The 16,910-nt window shown below is 36.2% G+C and overlaps 1 protein-coding gene across 6 annotated transcripts in view; it reads right to left on the bottom strand.

The window, feature by feature from the left end:
• The window catches only part of LOC136833218 (collagen alpha-1(XVIII) chain-like), a 665,928-nt gene that overhangs the window by 30,642 nt on the left and 618,376 nt on the right, over window positions 1–16,910 (bottom strand). For all 6 annotated transcript variants that reach the window (XM_067095081.1, XM_067095086.1, XM_067095082.1 and 3 more), the window contains 6 exons: window positions 16,343–16,441; window positions 15,175–15,189; window positions 12,098–12,208; window positions 11,846–11,947; window positions 8,366–8,504; window positions 6,222–6,287 (listed from right to left, as the gene is read on the bottom strand). In XM_067095081.1, coding sequence (XP_066951182.1) covers window positions 6,222–6,287; window positions 8,366–8,504; window positions 11,846–11,947; window positions 12,098–12,208; window positions 15,175–15,189; window positions 16,343–16,441 — 532 coding nt within the window. The remainder of the gene's footprint in view (window positions 1–6,221; window positions 6,288–8,365; window positions 8,505–11,845; window positions 11,948–12,097; window positions 12,209–15,174; window positions 15,190–16,342; window positions 16,442–16,910) is intronic.

The raw sequence follows: 16,910 nt of genomic DNA, 5'->3' as shown, positions 1-16,910 counted from the left end.
GATGGTCCAAGTCATTATTGGCTTATTACTTAACCTATTGTTTTATCTTCTCAAGCACTGTTGTCTGTGGGGTAAGGATTATGAAAAGTTCCCAAACTCTACCCCATCAAGACCATAAAAAAAAAAAAACGTAAACCTGTTCTGTTTCTTGGAAGGTTGCTACTTTGATAGGGAGGTCAGCAGCCTTACTAGCAGGCGAGTGGCTTGCTTCATACAGAAAGCCTCCAATATACAAGAGAACCTGGAGGTACCACTTCCAAGAATTTTGTAGATGCCCAGTCTCTCTAAAAGAATTTAAAAGGAGTTAGACAGGCAATAAGTCTAGAACACCTGCTGCACCCATGGAGGCTTTAAAACAAGCCTATGACAACTCTTCAGCTTTGCTAGTTTAAACTAAGATTATTTCAGGGCGACTTCAGCAGGTAATGAATATATTGGTGTCGGGTGAGTTTAACAGTAAGTAAATTCCCAATCCGTAACATTAACATGTGAGTGCTATTTGAGGCACATAAATTTCACAAGGGTCATATCTCTGCTACATCCAGATAAAATCAATTTTAGGCAGAAAAGGCACTTCAAAATCCCGACCTGAATTTGAAACAAACTCCATGGGATGCTTCTTATTAAAGAATCTCTTTAAAGAGAATTATCTTGCAGACCCAAGGGAAGGAAGCACATCAAAGTCCATGCATTTCACTATTTTACCTATTAAAAAAATTAATAGATAAATAAATAAAAATGTATTAAAATGCAAGAATAGTACAGTATTAGGGTAGTAAAGCATTGCATTTTTGCTTGAAATTCTGAAGTTCTAATTGCAGGACATCCTCTGGGAAGCTGTTCCACAGTAAGGAATAAAGGACCTCTGGAACTGAAAAGTTTGACAGTAAGGCACATTTACTGCATACTGGTGCTGTTGTTCAGGGAATCTGGTTGCTCTCGGCAGATAAAGGGGATCAGGGATCAATTGTGAATACTGTATGAAAGATCTCTGTTGAAATACAACTTACAAAAATTGACAAGTCCCTGGGTTATGGCAGGGGTTCTGTTCCAGTAATAAACAGGTTTTCTCCCCTCCTTATAATGAACCCTCCTAGTGGCTACAGCTCCCTAAACTGGTTTTCCACCTCGTTATAGCGCCGGCGAGTTGAGGCGCTTATGGCGCTGTAACTTGGGAACATCAGCCTTAACCCGGAACAGATTTTTTTTTAATAAATATATCTGAAAAAGCACCTTAAGTACAGAACACCCTAAGTTGCGACAGCCGTAACACAGGGACTACCTGTACTGTATTAGGAAACGGAAACCTATCACCACGAACCACTTTCTAAAAGAGATAAATCTTGGGCAGAAGAAGACATCCACACTGAAGAACAGTATTCCAGTAAAGGAAGTACAAATGACCTAAAACAGGTTGCATCGACTTTATCACTGTTATAAATATATTAGGCCTTAAGAACAATGCCTAACTTTCATACGGTATTTGCTGAAACTTTCATTAGATGTTTCTCAAAAGTTAGATGCGAGTCAAAAGTTACACCTAGAACAGTTAAAGCTTCAGATTCATTCAGCAAAGTTCCATCCACCTGAAGGGAAGGATGGGGTGGGAAATCTGTACAAGATGTTAATCAAGTGTTTTCGTTTTACTGGAGTTCAGTCTCACACCCCACCAACTACACCATTCCCTGATCCGGTCCATGTCCTGATTTAGGCTGAGGGCAGCTTCATTTCTCATAAGTGGAGACTACTACACCCACAAGTGTTGCATCATCAGCATATTGAACAATCTTGTTTTCCAGGCCAACAACCACATCACTTGTATACTGTACACTAAAAATAACAGTGGACCAAGAACATTGCCCTGTGGGACTCCAGACACAGTAGGTCTTGGTTCACTGAACATCCCATCCACATCAACTCACTGCTGCCTACCTGTAAGGAAATCTTGAAGTACAGTAATCTTAAACTATATCCACCCACTCCAAGATTCTGAAGTTTATAAATAAGTGCCTTGTGATTTACTAAATCGAAAGCAGCACTTAAATCTATTGGATTTAGACTCCACATTGTGATAGTCTGCCTCCACAAAGGTTTGTCCTTTATGCACATTTCTTATTTTTGTGAACAAGGGTTTATTCTTCCACCAACTTCATGTACGTATACTTGATGAACTGCCAATAATTTTATTCTTTATAACAGTACAGTGTTTGTAACTGTACAAATTGTACAGGCAGTCCCCGGTTTACTATGGGAGGATGGGAGGTGGTTCCGTTTCTGCGCCACGTTGCAAGCCGAAAATCACCGAAAGCCGTCGTCAAAAATCGTAAGAAAACCTTGGAAAACCTTACTATTAATCCTTGAAAACAATGTAACCTGCATTTACATTGAGTTTTTCACCAAAAAAAAACTCAAAATTTTGATTATTCTGCTGTTTTGAGGTCATATTTCTTCTGTTGGATCAGCATTGTAACCCCGAACATGCGTCGTAAACCAGGAAATAATTACTGATGAATATATTTGAAAAGCGTCGTAAGCTCAGAATGTCTTATGCCGAACCCGTTGTAACCTGGGGACTGCGTATAATTATAAGTACAGGCAGTCCTCGCTTATCTGTGGCGTTGGTTAATAGCGTTCTGGTTTTACAGTGCTTGGCTAAAGATATCATTAACCAGATTTTTAGCAACAGTAACGAATTTCAGCATTGGTAAGCAGTTTCTTGGCATTGTTAAATGGTTGATCAGCGCTGATAAGCGGTTTGTTGTCGCTTACGTTGTAGTAAACATAATTTATTAACACAATTATCAGCGATTTTTGGTTATCAGCAATTCTGGATAGTGGCGCTCGGCCAGCAACAGGACCCCAGCTGTTAACCGGGGACTGCCTATATGTATATATAATATTCTGTCACTGATAGTTATTGATTGGTATTGTTGTTCTTTCAGAATGAATGTAATTTTGAGTTATGTAAAGCTTGGGATAGCATGTAATTTTGAGTTAAGTAAAGCTTGGGATAGCAGCCAAGTTTGATTAACTTAGTTCTTCACAATTTACTTAACTCACAAATGGAAAGAGTACTGAAGCCTTCTCGACTGGACCTAGACCCACGATCAACTACAGCAGCAAAACAGTGGCATCACTGGCACAAGATTTTCTCAAACTTCATTGAAGAGTGGTGAAAATGCTCCTGATAAACTTAGAACCCCGGTAAACTGTATTACTCATACAGTTTATGAGTACTGTACACTGAAGAATGCAATGACTACGAAGCTGCTACTGCCACACTGGAAAAGATTTACTGTATGTCAAGGTGCCTAATGAAATATTTGCTAAATATTTACTAGCGACACAACAGCAAAATTCTGGGGAGACTTTAGATGAGTTTTTGAGAGAACTTCACAAGGTAGGAAGAGACTAATTTTAAAGCTATTAGTGCTGAACAATACAGAGAGGAATTAATCAGAGATGCTTTTATTAATGGCCTAGCCTTCCCAATGATTCGTCAGTGACTTTTAGAAAATAATGTTTCAGGCAACTTATAATCAAGCATACTCTTTAGACATAGCCCAACGTAATGCTAGTGCTTATAGGCCTAATACAGTAGTGAGATTCCACACATTATGCATACTGCCGCTGTAACAACTCAGGATCAACAACAGACGATGGGTAATCCAGTAAGTACCACAGACACAGTACTAGGATGTGACACTATAACACCACTTTCTGGAAAACAAGCAGTTGCAGCTGATTTTTCTATGAAGAGAAAATGCTCTTTCTGTGGAGGACTGTATCACAGTAATTGTCCAGCACATGAGGCTACCTGCAATAATTGTTATAAGAAAGGTCATTTTGCTGAAGTACAAAAGTCTAAATCACCTATTGGCTAAACTACAACAGCAACAGTATTCGACTCATCTCAGCCATCCTTCTTAGCTGCAGTCACAGGTACAACTTTTCCTGCTAGTCTGCATTGTGTAGCTACTTTGACAAAAATCAAAGGGAAAAAGTTAAGTGCACTTGTTGATTCTTTTATTGATGATAGCTACATAGATGTGGATACTGCATGAGTGTTAAAACTACCAGTGCATCAGTATAAAAAGGCATCACTTTGGCACAGAAGTCATTAAAAACTAATTCCCACGGTTATGTCAATGTACACCTTATTCTCCATCTAAATGGATTAACATATCTGTCCACGTGACTTACATTACTGAAAGATTTATGCTCGGGAGTACTTGTTGGCCAAGATTTTCAAAGGCAACATCAGCATATAATTATAAAGTATGGTGGTCCTAAACCCCGACTCACTACCTGGTGCTGATTCACATTGTGCTCTAACAGCTGCTGCAGTTGAGGAGCCTTCCCTTTTTATAATTTACCACCTAAGTGTAAACCTACAGCAACTAAATCAAGGCAATTCAGCAAAGAAGACAAAGAATTTATCGAAGAGGAAATCGGCCACTTGCTGGCTGAAAGCATTATTGAGACTCGTATATCTCCATGGAAAGCCCACGTAGTAGTTACGAAGGATCCTTTGAATTGGTATAAAAGGAGGATATGTGTGGATTACTCTCATATGATAAATTTATACACTTGAGTTGGATGCTTACCCCTTGCCAAGAATTGATGCCATGATTAATGATCTATCAAAGTACTGTGTGTTTTTTACCTTTGAGTTGAGGAATGCCTACCAGCAGGTTTCATTAAAAGAATCCGATAAGAAATGCACAGCTCTTGAAGCTAATGGCTGCTTGTAACAGTTTTGTAGCATTCCTTTTGGAGTGACAAATGGTGCCACAGCTTTTCAGAGAGCTATGGATAGGTTAGTAAAAGAAGAAGACTTGCAGGGTACCTTTCCTTATTTGGACAATACTACTGTTGCTGGTTGTACATACAAACATAATTGTAATATACAGCACTTCCTTCAAGTCATTAGTAAGAGATGTCTAACTCTTAATGAAACAAAGACTGTTAAATCTGTGTGCTCTATCAATGTTCTTGGTTACTGTGCGGGAAATGGTTGCATCAGACCTGATCTAGAAAGACTTCGACCATTACAAGAACTTCCACAGGTGGCTTGAGGAGAGTAATGGGCATGTTTGTTTACTGCACTAAGTGGATACCTGACTTTTCCGCAAAATCAAACCACTAGCAAAGGCTACAAAGTTTCCTGTAGAAGGAGAATTGCTGCAATCATTCAATCTCTTGAAATGAGAACTTGAGGTGGCTACCCTTCACTCAGTGGATGAAAACTTACCGTTTGTAGTTGATTGTAATGCCTCTGAAGTAGCTATCCCAGCCATCTTAAATCAAGGTGGTAGGCCAGTGGCTTAAAAATAAGTTTTTCAGCAACTTTGGAGAGCACAGGGAGAATAGAGATTGGCCTGTAGTTACTGCAGTCTGCAGATGTGCTGCTCTTTGGAACAGGCACTGTATTACTAAGCTTGCTCTCATCCGCAAAGATACTACATGGACGTAAAAATCTATAGAATCTAGTAATCTTGGGAGATAACACACTAGACTACCAAAGAAAATATTTGTGAAGCAGCTGTTCATATTGGAAAATTAAGTAGTTAATACTGGAAAATGAACTAACTGAATATTATGGAATCATACTATGTTGATTATACTTGGAAAGAGAGGCTTGTATTCATAATTTCAGGTTCATTGTATAGTAATTTCATGTAGAGTACAAAGCCTTCAAGTATTTGGCACACTTCTCAATCAACATACATGGCAAATTCACTGTTTGTGAATCAGTGAATAAAATAACCAAATTTTTCTGATGCAACAGGTAACTGAAGTATAAAGTTCATACAGAGGTTATGGACTGTGTAAATATGCTTAAAATACGAGTTACAATTTGTACAAGTGTAGCTATTAAATTTGTTATCTCATGCAGTATTTTCCAGTGTTAATTGTGTTGTTTTTAGGAATTATTTTCTTTCCCAACTCCTACAGCAATCTGATGAAACTACTTATCAGTGATAGCAGTAATTCTGATATGAGCAAAATCTACAGTACACTGTAATCACAACGATTATGATACCAAAGTGTTCTACTGCTCAGAATGGTAAGAGTTGCTGCAATTAGTAAATCAACATAAATTTGTCTGAATGTTTAACATTTACACAAAAACAAATTTACTTGGACGCAACATCAAAAATATATCACAAAGAGAAATGCACAACACCCTCATAACAGACAAAACATTAATACACCACCTCTGTTTCTTTGGAATCCAGTTATTCGGCGTAGTTCTTCAAAGGCTCCAAGGGATCCCTCTGTAACTTAGGTTAGAAAATAATATACAGTATAATACACGGTGCTAGTTGTAAAATAAGGGCTGTGAGAGTTGAGTTAATGAAACTAGTCTAGAGAAGAAATAAAAAAAAAAAACACTAAATTTATACAATCAACAAAGCTTTTCTCTAAAATGAGTGATTATGACTACCAGTATTAGCATTCCAGATTATGAGTAAAGACCTACGCCAGGGCATACTTTTGAAAATATTACGAAACACAACTATTACAAAATTGAATATGATCTTGCACTTTTGGAGTGAACTACTCATTCCATTCCAAGTTCTCCATTTTTGTGAAACTGACAGTTAACCTTACACTTTTACAAATATCTTTCAAGAGTATGTTGCCCCTCTGGTGTTAAATAGTGATAGTATAATGATAAACGGGGGACAGAACATTCACACTGACAAGTGAGGGCTACATCTATGACTAAAATTAGTCACATTAACTGAATTTTAAGTCATGCAAGGATTATGAAAATAGGTGCAATAAAGTGAATAACCAAAGTTCATTATTGAAATCTTAACTGCTTTCATTATCAAAGGTGTAACCAATACTTCGTGTAAGTTTAAAGTATAAAATCTCCCATTAACCTGATTAATTTCAATATCTCCAGAAAACGTTTGGTGGAGGAACATGTAAGAATACTGTTGATGTCTACTGCCATACTTATACTGATAAGCATTAGCAATGTCATGAAAAGTCAACAGTTGACTTTACAATAAAAGTAGATAAGCTCATCTTATCACATGGAAGCAAAGCATGTAAAAAGTATAGTCTGTACAGTAATAACTATCCAATGCTGTAAAATAGTTTACAAATGTGTTACTTACAAGTTTTGTTCCTTGTAACAGCTTGTGCAATACATTTAAAGGTATATCGAGCATTTACCACTACAACAAATGCCTATACTTGGTACAGTTGTGAATGTTCCACTTCCTAATGTATATTATTATTATTATAAAAAAATTATTTCAACTCGCATTTCTAAACTCTTAAAGAGCTCACCCAAAGGATTTGTTTGTTCTCGAAAGTGAGGGGAAAATCTGAGCAAGGTAAAGTTCAAGAAATTGGACAGCCAAGTAGGATAAGATTAAAGGGAATTGGTGAAAAAGTATAGGGTAAAAATCAATGCAGCTGGGGCCAAAGGGAAGCTGCAAAGAACCTTTAGTACCATCTACAATGTGCTATACAAGACACACTGTAAGTGGTATCCCCATAGTGGCTAATATCCATTAACAATTTTTAATGGTTCTTAATCACTAAAGCACCTAATAATTTTTAATGGTTCCTAATGATAACACACACAATTTTTTATGGGGTCCTACTGGCTGAACTCAATGAAATTGCTAATGAGTGAAAGTAACCACAGCTCTGTTGTGTGTAAACTTTTGAACCAGGATGATATTCAGTTCACATTTAGGTTTTCTGTATGATGTCATTCTTGAAAGTGTGTAAGCCTGTGTCAATTTTATCACCATTTCATGTGTACCCTGACTGGTGGAATGCTGATTTAATAAAGGAGATACTGTAGAGGATTATCTCAGAATGAATTGCATGTTGTATGTTATTAAGCCCCTCTTAAGAAATTATCAGTCCTCATATACGTAGTATGTAAAAATAGTAACAGCTGGAGAGAACAGTTATTTATCTAAAATGAAAAGGAACCACAATTCTTTTACTTCATTATACTGTATCTGCTAAAAGAGACAGGGAATTTCAAAAATTTTTTATAAACTACTTGTAAATACTTCTTGGGTACCTTCATCCTTAAAATGTCCAATAAACTTGATAACGGTTGACAATTCCTTTTTATTCACCTATTATTGTATGTTCTTGCATTATTTAATGGCTTTTCTTAAAGGAAAAACAAAAGCTCTTTTCTATTTAAAGGCAGCCTTGCCTCATAGCTGGGCAATTATTCAAGCCATATGGTTACACCTATGAATGTTAGGAAAAAGTATAATTCAAACACGTGAAAAAAGAAATGAGCTACATGTGGATTCTGGCTATGCATGTTGTATTGGGGAGGCAAACTCATTTTACTCTTTCATGTCCTTACCTGGCTCTCCTTTGGATCCTGTTAGCCCTTGACTACCTGGAAGACCGTGACCCGGAACGCCAGAAGGACCCCTAGGTCCTGGTGGGCCTGGAGGTCCTGGTTCTCCTATCCCTGAGACACCAGGAGGGCCTGGAGCTCCCTATGAATTTAAACAGAAATTAGGAAAATGTGTACCCTCACATGCTACCCTATTTGGTTTAGGTAAAAGTTTTTACCTTACACTGTACTGGGAAATGACATTAGCTGGTGAGAAAATCTTTAAAAATGATTTTCATACTTCTTAGTATAAAAACTATACCATTACTATGGTTTTTGCCATCACTGCTGACTTGAAATGTGGTTGGTAATAAGAAAAATTAGACTATACCAAAGTATGCAGTTAATCAGTGGAACAAGGTACAGGAATTCTGCAAGTATAATTACTTTATAGTATGCTGGAAGTGGAAGAAAATTGTACATATGTGATGTTAACTTATTTAGTTAGGAGGAAAGTATTTAGCATTAAAGATAAGTCCTCGTTAAGGGATACAGTATTTTAATTTTTTTACTTTTCCATGAATGAAGACAGAAGGGAACTGATACTCCAAATTTCTCAACCTGGTATGAGTTTGCTAGAAACCCCAAAGTGATGATGGTGTGATTAAATGATGAACAGTACCTAAATTCTGCATACCTGTCACACACCATTCTGGTGGCACTAGGCATGCAGAGATATGACACCCACTGCCTATGACTCCTGTATCTTAAAGAGAATAGGAGAGATTGTCCTCATTTAACATATAACTGGCAAGAACTCACTTGCTGGGTCAACTTATAGACTTTTGAACGATAAGCAATTAAAAATAAGAGTTTTCAAGTTGATTTCCTGTCTTATTTCTTAAGTACAAAACCAAGGTCACTACCTCACTTCAGTACTTACTGTATTTTACTAGGTAGACTCAAAACTACCAAATTTTAAAAGTACAGTACTGTAATTTGTATTTTTCATGGGTAGACAAACCATAGCTAATAAATGGAGTATCCAGTGTGCATTGCATGACAATAGTCAGTTGTCTGGCCTCAATCTCTTACTAGCATTAAATATGCAACCATAGAGCCACAGAATCCACCAACATCTTTCACAAACATCAATGCTGGCCTTCTCTTTTCTGAGCCGTTAACTCCTCTGACCTTTGATTTATTAAAGGGGAATGAGAGCTTTGTGTGAGCTAGTTATAGCTCTCACAAAGGCTTTACAATACTGTATTATCATTCTTCCTACTGGTTTGGATGGGGAGGGAGACTGAATTCCTCCAATTATTTCTATTTTTTCCATTATTTGTTTGTATACCATATCTGGTTCACATTCTACTTCTATAAAATCTTCGATCAAAAAGTTAAGACAGTGATCATGGGTTTACACTCTTTCACGGTTATCATTCCCAAGCTGAATCAAGAATAGTGGATATTTGGTGGCAAAAGTCAGAATTGCATCTTGTTTACATGAAATAAGGCAGTGCAAAATTTCTTCAATATCTCACCAAAAGCAAATGCTCCATCCAAGTCAGAGGGTGCAAGTCTAGAATGTGTGATTCATGAGCCTGCTTTATAAATGGTCTCATCAACCCATCTTGCCTCTTGAAGGCTTCAGTGACCAGGACTGAGGTTCCTTCCGTAAGTGAAAATATGATAAGTTTCTTCCATAAGTGAAAACATGCACAGTTCACTTCAAAATACAGTACTTATGATACAAAAATCCAGGAATGAGACATCCAACCTCACAATCTGACCAAGGGATTCACATCTGTCTCTAACTAAAATGGAAATACTGGTTGTCATTGTTATTATTCTTAGGTATCCAAAAGGCCTTTGTCCCTAGTTTATTCCTTGCAAATTCCATTAGGGGCCCTTCAGATTTGTAGTGAGGAATTTAACTGTCTACAATATTGTCGGAGAGCATGGAAATGCTAGTTGTCCAAGACTTATTATTCTTATATATCTAAAAAACCTCTGTCCCTAGACTGCTCCATGAAATTCCATTAGGGACCCTTCACACTTGTAATGAGCAATTTAACTGTCTACAATACTGTACGAGAACATGGGTATTTTTCAAAATGGTGGAACTCATGAACAAAATTTCTTTCATCCTTGTTCCTTAAGGTAGTGATGTAGACACTTGCTAAGCGTTGAAAGAATTCCTAAATATCTCACTCCTGGAGTCTGAAGTAGATTCATATAGCCACATTGAGCTTACTACATTCCCAGCATTATCCTTGGCACCCTTCAGATTACTTTAGACCACAGTAACACTACTAGTATACAGGTCTGGAAGAATAATGAATTACCAGCAGTCATGTCACAGTGTCTTAATTTGTTTTATTGCACAGGAAGAAGTCAGTCCTTCAGGACTGTTCATCGTGTCGATCTGAAGATTATCTTGGCATACAGACCTACAAAATCTTGACCCTAAGAGATGATATCATTACACAAAAGCAAGTATTAACACCATGGTCACTTTGATCGTTTTCTCCTGGTATGGAGGGCTGCAAAACCAGAAGAAACACTAATGAAAGTTCTACCCTTATCTCAATGTCAGTGTTATGGGTTTGCCATCAATTATCATTACAGTAATGTGTTTATGTCAGATTTTTCCTTTATCAAATTAGATGCAAAATGAGTTTGCTCCACTCTCTTCTGTTCTGTGCACTTTCTACCAGAATTCATATCTGGTCTAGATCTTCCAATATGCCTTTTTTCCAAGACTTTCTAGACCTTCCTAATCTTTGGTCTCTTATTTCCACATACCTGTATATTTTTCTGACTAACTGTCTCAAATGCCTTCTAATCACATGACTAAAGTATCTGAATCTTTAAGATCTCTCTATTTTTCACTTGCTGGATGTTATTTCAAGTACCTTATTTATCATATGATCTAACTGCACTCATGCCATATATTCTGTTGCACATTTTCAAAATATCCACTTCTTTGCATGTGCCCATGTTTCTGCTACATATATAACAACTCCTGTGCATGTTGCTACTCTTTTTCTTATTGTGGGCATGAATCACTCAAAGAATTAATGGAAAGTATTGTATGAGTAAATAACACAATACCTGACAAAAATTTCCTCATGCACCACACAAAAAAAGCTGTACCCACTCATAAATATTTGACTTCTCAATGAAAGCATTTAGTTACAATCGGATGTAATAAAGAAAATAATATAACCAAAAAACAAATCTTTCAAATTAATTACTATAGGAAATGGAGCACTATGAGCAGCATAATATCTGGATCATGGAGAGGAACAATGCACTTAGTTACTCCCTGTGTATAAATATTCAATGATGTCAGTTTAGGTTGCCAGCTAACCACAAAATTAACTTGAATTGGTGATGCTGTTACCACTCTGTTAGCAACTTCTGCTAGGATTAAAGCAATAAAGTCATATGTAATATTATAGTTTGTTCTTAAATATGGAAAACACTCTGCTAACTTACTGGTGGTCCTGGCTGACCAGGTGGTCCAGGAGGTCCTGGTAAACCAGGTGGGCCTGGCAATCCAGGTTCCCCTACTGGTATTGGGGTCCGAGTACTCGTTCCCTGCATTGGAAAACTGTTAGTATTCTATTTTTCAACTTATAAAATAGCTTTCCTCAAATCATTATAAAATACCTCATATTTGTGAAATTTTCTGTACAGTATATCAGCATACTACCCTATCACTTTACTGTGCAACTAAGAGCTGATTACCAATAATCCAATCCCAGGAAGACCTGGAGGGCCAGGTGCACCTTTTTCTCCTTTCTCGCCAAACCCTGGTGGTCCACGCGGTCCTGGTGGCCCAGATCGACCAACAGTTCCCTGAAGAATTAAATAAGGTTGCCACTACTTTAGAATTTCATATACTGTAAAGTACAAAATATTACTTACTATACAGACACTACAGCACCTAAGCAATAACATATCCAGCAACAATATACAGCGTGATTCTTGTACAATAAAATCAGTTTTACACATCATATCAATCACTATAGAACAACAGTTAACTCCTGCCCCTTACTGCATAAACATAGAAGTTTCTGGAATTTAGTGTGGAGACATAAAAATTATATGTAGGTATGCCATCCTGAAGATTTTACTTGTGTAATGGAAAGTTGGCAAAACTTGGTGTCTGATTACTGTACTTTGAGGGTAATTTCAATGTCTGGCAAAATTTTGTAAAGGAAAGCTGCGCCTGATTGCTGCTGGAATTGAAATTAAATATGGCAGCATTGCAACTCTGAGAATAACTTCAATGACTGGCAAAATTTTGTAATGAGCAGCCCAATTTCTAGGCTAGAAAAGGATGAGATACAGTTAATATAAATTTCTACTGGATAACACATTTGTACCCATGCAGATGATTATGTTTTATTAAGCCAATGTAAGATTACATGACAATCTTTTCCATACTGCTGCAAATTTTCAAATTCTTGTTTATTCCTTCAACAATGGAGTTCTAAAGGACTCAATGGAGACATTTACAATCTGATAAACTCATAAACTGGGTATACATCTTAAAGTCTTGATCCTTTTAACACTCAGAAGATGAAAACTAAACTATCATCTGTTCAAACAAATTTTGTAGCCACATCAAGTCCAGTGAAATATATCTACACTGTCCAATTCTATTCCCATTCAAGTTGTGTTTCTCACAAAGTCAAAAGAATGTGCCATAGATGCAGAACCAACTAGTTTACTGAAAAAAGGAAGAATATTTTGCAGTAGACAGTAAAAGCCAAATGATCCTCCTACAAACTGGGTCCAACAGTGCTCGAATCTTTACCATAAAATTCATGAAGGTCTATTGCCTGACCCAAGCCTTTGCTTTATATGTATTCTGTCTAAATTGCTGCCTGTTCTGTTACTTATGACTGGAATATTGTAAAACCTAATATCAACTTACGAAATTTATAATCCATTGCATTACAAATTTGAATGCAAACTAAGGGACAAGAAGTTGATCTAATTTGCTACTTGTCATCCTCCAAACACCTCCCACAATTGTCAGTATTAAAATTTTAGCTGCAGGTCATTAGGCAGTCCCCGGTTAACGGCTGGCTCGGTTAACGGCGATCCACCTTTACAGCGCTTGTTTAGCGACAAAAATCGGCAGTTTTTGGAGCTGAAAATCGCCGATTTCCACTTATCAGCGCCAATAATTGGTCATTGGCACCGATACATACCTAACAGAGGTGCTGAAACTGAAAACTGGCGCTTTTCCATGCCGATAAGCCTTGAAAAGGACCGAAAATCAGCGATTTTTGGTTAGCGGCAATTTTCAGTTACCATCTCACCCTCAGAACAGAACCCCCACCGATAGCAGGGGACTGACAGTAAACTGACCCTCCTATGTCCATGTCTGCCAACTAGCATAAACTGCATATGATCACAGCACTGGTTCTCTGTAATTTACTAGGAGTTTAATAATTTTTTTCCCACTCAGGACATGAAAAGTGTAATCCAATGTCAAATGACTATGAGAGTGACACAAAGATGCTGAGTCTTTCATTCTGTGTTACAACGATATTCTTTGAGTATGCTACATATATATATATATATATATATATATATATATATATATATATATATATATATATATATATATATATATATATATATATATATATATATATATATATATATATATATATATATATATATATATATCAACATTGGTCTGTTTGCCAACCCCGCCACCAACACCTAAACCTGTTAAGAGGCAGTCAAGTCCTGTTCTGTCAAGGTGGATGAGACATCTTGTTATTGCAGTACACTGTAGAAACATTAACAAGAAATACATCATAAAATTCTAAAAAGACATTTATTTGTTTCTACACCTGCAATTTTGTCGTCCCCATCATTCTAATATAAATAGTAAAATGCAATCTGTGGACAGAATAAAAGAGGCATAAAGACACCACCCACCAAGATGCATGACCGATCTATCCCATATGTAAACACAAAAGCAAAAAACTTGCTTTGTCCTTACAACAGTATAAATTTTACTCTAATATTGTACTGTATTACCATAATTTGGTGTAATCATATCAATGAGGATCTACATCTCTTAAGCTCACAGGGCTGATCTGAAAGATTGGTTTTAAATTCTACATCTCTTAAGCTCACAGGGCTGATCTGAAAGATTGGTTTTTAAATAAGGTGAGAACTGGGGCAAGAAAATGTTGAAAAAAACATAGACAGTCAAGCAGTCAGAAATAAAATTTAGTGTGACACACAAGGCAGTGTACGGGTAAACCCTTATGGGGAGTTTCACCCTAATTCTTCAGCAAAACAAGACAAATTTACCACATGTATAACCGTACTCACTTGCACAGTATACTAATCTTTGACCTCTAAAGGCAAGTCATAAAAAGGCAAGGCACACATAATATGATGAACAAATTATAAACCATTAGCTTACTTTCCTGAAGAGACTACAAACACTGTACCAAAGCAAAGAATAAAAAGGGAAGCTTTAAAAAATTAAAAAATATATGTTTTCCAATACATTATTCATATCTATATCCTACAAGTTGTTTGTCTATTTGCAGCTCTTGTTCATACATCTGAGGTAAATACATTATGCTGTAACTCTTCAATGTAAAACTTTGGTAAAACTATATTCTATAGTGGGGCTTTAAACCTGGAAAGCACTAAAATAAATTTGACTCATGATTCATATAAGCCCATGATACTTACACTGCTGAGACAATAGGTAGATATTAACAATGATCCATCAAGCATTACAATCTCCATCAAGCATTACAATCAGTTACTGTACTTACACTTTCCGTGATGTTCTTTGTTGCCAGCATGAAAAATTAAAGTTGTGATATAACCATTAAAGGATTTCATTCACTATTTACATTTTAAAAACATTCATGATTATGATAGTATATAACAAGTAAATGCTATACTGTAATTATTAAAAAATGCACAAAGGTTGTGTGTTTCTCTGTGTACAAGGCTTCAAAAGTACTAGTTACCAAAGTTTAGTTTTAGTTGCTTTTTTAATATATTTTTCCATAAAAATTGGCATTCCAGCAATATATATTGGCATTCCAGTAATATATAAAGTACTGTATACATATTATGGAACACTAATTGAAATCTCATTGATACATTGATTGTAAAAGCAAGCCTAATCATGGATAATAAAAATAATGAAAACTTTGTAAGGTTACAGTCATGTAAGGTACAAGTTCTATGTTGCGGACTTGTTAAGTAAGTAATGTTCATAACAATGTTAAGCACTGGATATAATTCTAATACTGTACTTTACTTAGGGAACCTCCGTTTAATCTGTAACTACCAAACTTTGTATAAAAAATCACAAAAGCTCTAAAGTATTAAATTACATTTCATTACATAAAGTCTGTTTTTATTTTGTGGGGCCATGAAAAACAGATAATAGTACACTACCCAAAAGTTAGTCTATACTGTAATAATGGAAATGTTTGTGCCACTTCATTCTGAGATAACAACAATTAACAATTACCAGCTGTTTGTAAAAAAAAAAAAACAAATACGTTGCTGTAATTGTTTTAAATAATACCAAGAGTATCTTACAGTTTATTCATGGCTACATTTCATCTTTGTTCGTGACTACACTAAGTATATGGTACAGTACAGCTTACTTGTACTTGGGTCATCATTTGCTTAAATTATATTAAAAATTTGGACTTTGAATTTCTGTGTTAATAATGTACAAATCTTAGCACATTTAGAATAATTCACCTTAGAATACCTAAAACGCAATGTAACAGAAGATATACTGTTACATTCAACTGAACGAACACTGAAAAGAAATGAGCTGCACCCTTGTAGAAAACTGTAAGTACAGTACTCTGGAACACAACCTGGAATGATGATTACCTAGCTTAAAAGCAATGATTTCTGAGAACCCTTTTTCAAAATGAAATTTTCATAAAATTTCTACATTACAATACTTACCGGCCAGCCTGGGAGGCCAAGTTCCCCTTGGGACCCTGGAGGGCCTGGGGGACCAATACGACCCCTTCTGCCCCTTCTCCCTCGATCACCCTTTTCTCCCTGAAAAAGGTTAGTGTTGGTGAGTCTTGAGCACCAGCTACCATAAGCTTATTTAAGCATCTAACCTTCAACCTTCATACATCAATACACATACAGTATAAAGTTTTAGAAATCACTTTACTACAGTTGTATACTTTGTCTTATTGAAAATTTAAAATGAAACTTGTTCTCCCACTTATACTTGCATTTAGAAAGAAAATATGCATCACAATATCACTTTAAGAGTTATGTACATAATGCTATAATAATTTGCTTTAGTCCAAAAATTTTTTGCTAGTGTACAGTACTTGAAATTCAACTACAGTACTGTATAAGAATTTCTGAACACAAGCAACAACTTTGATTCCAGATATATTTATTTCCTAATAAGCAAGTTTAACTATGCAATAACATACAGTAATTTGTTTGGAATAAGAATATTAAAGGTGAAAAAATACATATCCTCTTCTCCAAACTAAGAAGGTTGAAG

The sequence above is a fragment of the Macrobrachium rosenbergii genome, chromosome 51, assembly GCF_040412425.1.
Source record: "Macrobrachium rosenbergii isolate ZJJX-2024 chromosome 51, ASM4041242v1, whole genome shotgun sequence".
In the NCBI taxonomy this organism is placed as follows: Eukaryota; Metazoa; Arthropoda; class Malacostraca; order Decapoda; family Palaemonidae; genus Macrobrachium; species Macrobrachium rosenbergii.
The sequence above is the reverse complement of the archived record's forward strand: the minus strand, read 5'-3'. Positions and strand labels throughout refer to the sequence as shown.